The following is a 5,540-nucleotide window of genomic DNA, read 5'->3' on the forward strand; positions in this document are numbered from 1 at the left end:
ACTGCTCAAAACGGTCTAAATTTATGAAACCTACACATTCAAAACTTTATTACTCTGAAATGTTTAATGTAAATGTTAAGTGTAAGTGAAATGTTAAGTACTGTAAGGTCTTTCATGACACTACATATTCTGGGGTGTGAATTTGATAGGTGCTTGATATAAAATAAATGGTGCTTTAAAAAGTCCTTGAAAGTCCTTGAATCTGGTGTTCATGAAAGAGTGGGAACCCTGTTTACTAGAAGATCTTGCTGCTCATACTCATTCATTATTTGTGTTGTTCTTGTTTCTGCTGTGTGGATAGAGATGATCAGACTGGAGTCCTGCAGCAGGATTCTGTCCAAAAAGCAGATGATGGACTACAGAGAGCCAAAGACCAACACAAAATCAGCATGAAGAACAAATATGAGAGCTTATTTGAGAAGAACAGAATCTACACACAACTCCGTATCATACACGGAGAGAGTGAAGGTGTGAATGAAGAACATGAGGTGTTGAACATGGAGAAAACACCAAGATTACAAGACACTCAAATCAACTGCAACAACATCTTTAAAGACCTACCTGGACCAGGACGTGAGAAGAAAGGCAAAATAAAGGCAGTTCTTACCAAAGGCATGGCTGGAATTGGAAAAACGGTCTCTGTGCAGAAGTTCCTTCTGGACTGGGCCGAGGGAAAAGCCAATCAGGATGTAGATTTCATGTTTGTGCTTCCATTTCGAGAGCTGAACTTGATTCGAGATCATCAGTACAGTCTTCACAGACTTCTGCTTGATTTTCACCCTGAACTTCAAGATCTGAACTCAAAGATCTATGAGGAGTGTAATGTTGTGTTCATCTTTGATGGTCTGGATGAAAGCAGAATTACGCTGACGTTTTCAGACAGTGAGAACGTTTCAGATGTTACTGAGACCTCCTCAGTGGGCATGTTGATGTCAAACCTCATGAAAGGAGATCTGCTTCCCTCTGCTCTCATCTGGATCACCTCCAGACCAGCAGCAGCCAGTCAGATCCCCTCCAAATACATCAACCGTGTGACAGAGATCCAGGGATTCAATGATCCTCAGAAGGAGGAATATTTCAGGAAGAGGATCAGTGACGAGCAACAAGCCGGCAGAATCATTTCACATATTAAAAAAGCAAAAAGCCTCCACATCATGTGCCACATACCCGTCTTCTGCTGGATCTCAGCCACTGTGCTACAGCAGCTCTTAAAAGAAGATCTCAGTTCAGAAGTCCCTCAAACTCTGACTGAAATGTACATCCACTTCTTGCTCACTCAGATAAACATGGGAAATCAAAAATACAAAGAGAGAGATCCAGAGAAAGTCCTGCAGTCCAACAGAGAAGTGATCGTTAAACTTGCTGAACTGGCTTTCAAACAGCTGATGAAAGGCAATGTGATGTTCTATGAGGAGGACCTGATTGAGAGCGGCCTAGACGTCACTGACCCCTCGGTGTATTCTGGGATTTGCACTGAGATCTTTAAAGAGGAATCTGTGATTCATCAGAGGAAAGTCTACAGCTTCATCCATCTGAGCTTTCAGGAGTTTCTAGCCGCTTTGTATGTATCTTACTCCCATGTGATGAAGAACATGGAACCATTGCAGTTGTTTCTGGATGATAAACATGAGAGGGACAGACCTAAGAGAAACAGGTACAGATTTAAGAAAATCTCTTTGTTTCAGCTACTAAAATCAGCAGTTGATAAAACTCATCAGATTGAAAATGGGCACCTGGATCTTTTTCTGCGGTTCTTGCTGGGCATCTCACTAGACTCCAATCAGGAACTCTTAAAGGATCTACTGCCACAAGCAGAGAACAACTCAAAGAACATCAAAGGATTCATGCGGTACATTCAAGAGGCAATCAAGAGAAATGACAATCTTTCAGCCAACAGATCCATCAATCTGTTCCTCTGTTTGCTGGAAATGAATGATCAGACTCTGTATCAAGAGATTCAGGAGTTTGTGAAATCAGACAAACACTCCGATATGTATCTCTCTATTGCTCACTGCTCAGTGATAGCCTATGTGCTTCAGACGTCAGAGGAGGTGCTGGAAGAGTTTGATCCTATGGAATACAAAACAACAGAGGAGGGTAGATGGAGACTGATACCAGCTGTGATGAACTGCAGAAAAGCTCTGTGAGTATTCATTTGTAGAGTATTCATAGCCAGTAAGGTAGTTTTTAAGTTTAGGTATAGGGTGGATTAGGGTTGTAGAATATGGTCATGCAGAATAAGGCATTAATATGTGCTTTACAAGTACTAATAAACAACCAATAAATCAATCATATGCATGCTAATTAATAGTGGGAATTGGTTCCTAAACTAAAGTGTTACCCATATTAGTTTCTAGCTCAAACTAATGCATCAAGCAAATCATAACCCTGTTCTTAATTTAGTTATATACAGAAAAGCAGTTGAAAGCATGCTGGACAGTAGACCGTAGAAGCAGAGCTGTGTGATAAGGTGTTTAAAACCAAGTTGGCAAGTGCTAATTTCACATCCTGACTTTATAATTCAATTTCAGCTAAACTCAAGTTCTTTTCAGAGTTTTACGTTCTTTTATGCACTGAATACAGGAAACATGACTTTAAACATTCATCTTCTCCTCATTGTCTTTTTGTATTATAGACTTGCTAGATTGCGTCTTTCTGTTCAGCAGTGTGACAGATTGTCTTTAGCTCTACGATCATCAAACTCTTGCCTGGAACAGCTGGACCTGAGTAACAATAACCTGCAGGACTCATCAGTGAAGCTGCTTTCTACTGGACTGAAGAGTTCACACTGTCACCTGAACATACTGAGGTTTGACTTCCACATGAGCTACTTTTATACATGAAACCCAGTGAATTGCCATATTGGTGTGGCATGATGGCTCAGTGGGTAGCACTGTTGCCTCATAGCCAGAAGGTCCCAGATTCAAGTCTTGGAGGCATTTCTGTGTGGAGCTTGCATTTTCTCAATGGCATGTTGCCGTGAGCTTTCCTCATATGAGTGTAAATACATATATATCTGTGTGTTATGCTGCGTTCAAGTCGTTCGTACTTACGAGTTGAGATGGCGGTGTACCTTCTTTTAATAAATTACAAGAAAATACAACAGGGTCTGCATTTTTTTACTTGGATTTCAGCTGCGTAACAAGAACATGACCAAGTTTATAGGACAACTAAACTATCAATTTAAACAAAAATTTACCGTCAACTACAGACGTTGCATCCATCGATTCCGCCATGTTTCTCATTGACACGCCCCCAACTCGGAAACTCGGGGCTTAAAGAAAATGTCGAGTTTCCCACTCGTAATAACGACTTTGTGGTGGCGTTCATGTGCGTTCAACTCGTAAATACGATCTATCTGACATGATTTGAATGCACCATTAGCCTTTTGTTGGACTGACCACCTGTCCAGGGTGTTTCCCTGCCTATGGTCCAAGATGCTGGCACTGATAGCATTTCACCTGCCTGATTAAAACGTTCCGCTGACCTTTAACAGATCACTGGAGAAGTGTGAAGATCCCTCTTGCTTCAAACACTCCATCTCCATCCCAAAGAAATTCAAAATTACAGGACTTAAAGGAGGGGTGCCAAACTCAGCTCCTGAAGGGCCACAGTTCTGCAGAGTTTGGTTCCAACACACGTACCCGTAGTTTTCAAATAATCCTGAAGAACATGATTAGTTCTTCCAGGAACTGAGTTTGGCATCCCTCACTTAAAGAGATACTCCACCCAAAAATGAAAATTCGTATCATTTACTCACCCTCATGCCGTCCCAGATGTATATGACTTTCTTTCTATAAATGAACAACCTCTGGGACGTATCACCTCTATTTTCTGTGCTTGTTGCTCCTTCCTTTCGTGAATCTGCTTGTTATCTGCAGGTGTTCATAGGGCTACACATTTTTGGGGAAGAAAATCTAATTGCAATTTTCCTGGTTTTAAAAGAAGGCCCAAAATTGTGTGCCTATGTATTAATATGACTAATATGGCAAAAATAACAATTTTTTTCAACAATTCTTCTCCTCCTCATCTCGTCTGCCGCGGCCTGCCGCCATTAAACTAGCAGAGGACAGCATGCAGATGCGTCCTCTCCACAAAGTAAGCATTGTTTACATGCAGAGGAAAGCACGCACATGCGTCATGAGACTCTCCACAATGGCGAAGCTGCAGCAGATGGGATGAGGAGGAGAAAAATGGTTGAATAAAGTCGTTATTTTTGTTTTCTTTGCGCACAAAAAAGTATTCTCGTACCTTCCAGATAAGGCTTACTGGAGATGAGAATCTGTCTTCAGAAAGCATGCTCAAACTACTGCAAATGAAACTCAAAGTTTGCCATCTCGTCTTGAAGTTGAACAGATTCATATTCATTAAAAGTGATGTACGCTAAATTTCTCTCAACATTGTTGATGACACTTTCAGTGTTGATGACGTTTACATGGACAACTTTTATTTCAATTGAAATTAAATCATTGATTTCTGGGACAGGGACACATTATTACCCATCATTTTAATGTGCATATTTTAATTATAATAACACATTTAATTGCTTGTATTTTTGTTCTTATTTTCATTTTTAATAATGAACCTACAGGACGAGCATATAGGCTTATGCATTTATTTATTTATGAAGGGAACGGATTAACAGACTGTGCGTTACTTTTCATGTTCAACACTGCAGTGACAGCAGAGGCCACTAAAAACAACTAAATATGCTAGGGCTGGGTAAAACAATAAAACAATTTCTCGATTTTAATAGATTCTCATTTTTATGAACCAATATCGATTCTTAAATCCCAATTGATGCTGTTTTCAGTCGATGAATGAACAGTACATATAGTGCGCCTCCCATCCATTTGATATGATACAGTCTCAGATTTCAAATTCTGTCCATTTTATTCGAAAATTCAAGCAATAAATACCGTTTTGGCGCTCTTTAATGTGGTGTGATAGATCGCTGTAGACACCTCAGATCAAGCAAAGAGGCAGCGCACGTGAACTGATCATCTCTTTCACTTTACTACTAGTGGGTACTTGGCTGTGCATAATCAAACGCATAGCAAAATACTTGTGACAGTTTTATTTTTGTTCTGGAGCTGATGATCCCGCGCTCTGCTGCCACACTGGAGTGCACTCGCCACCAACTGGACAGGGGTGGGAATTACAGTTTCAAATTACAATAGATCACCCTTAGGCCCAATCCCAATTCTACCCCTTAGCTCTTCCCCTTTCCCCTACCCCTCCGTTTCGCGCGTTCACGTGAAGGGGTAGGGGTGTCTCGATTCTCTTTTGGTCGGAGGGGGAGGGGTAGGGGAAGAGCCAGACAGCCCCTGAGGGGGGCTAGTCCCCCCAATAATTATTAATCGCTAAACCCTTTTCTCAAATATTGCCAATTCGAGAGAGACAGAGAGAGAGAGATGAAAGTTGAGTGTATGCGCGTCTGTGCGTCTCTCTTTTTAGAGTGAGTTACTTCAAAAACAGCGATTTTATCCTCTCGTTGCTGGAAAATATAATGTAGCGATTCAGTATTTAAACTGTTATTA

The 5,540-nt window shown here is 40.9% G+C and overlaps 1 protein-coding gene across 1 annotated transcript in view; it reads left to right on the forward strand.

Annotated features, from left to right (window-relative positions):
* Positions 1-5,540, forward strand: part of LOC107694888 (NACHT, LRR and PYD domains-containing protein 3-like) — a 41,121-nt gene that overhangs the window by 7,285 nt on the left and 28,296 nt on the right. The window contains exons 3-4 of the mRNA XM_016494610.1: positions 302-2,143; positions 2,636-2,809. Coding sequence (XP_016350096.1) covers positions 302-2,143; positions 2,636-2,809 — 2,016 coding nt within the window. The remainder of the gene's footprint in view (positions 1-301; positions 2,144-2,635; positions 2,810-5,540) is intronic.

Source organism: Sinocyclocheilus anshuiensis, unplaced genomic scaffold (assembly GCF_001515605.1).
Source record: "Sinocyclocheilus anshuiensis isolate Anshui unplaced genomic scaffold, SAMN03320099.WGS_v1.1 scaffold418, whole genome shotgun sequence".
In the NCBI taxonomy this organism is placed as follows: domain Eukaryota; kingdom Metazoa; phylum Chordata; class Actinopteri; order Cypriniformes; family Cyprinidae; genus Sinocyclocheilus; species Sinocyclocheilus anshuiensis.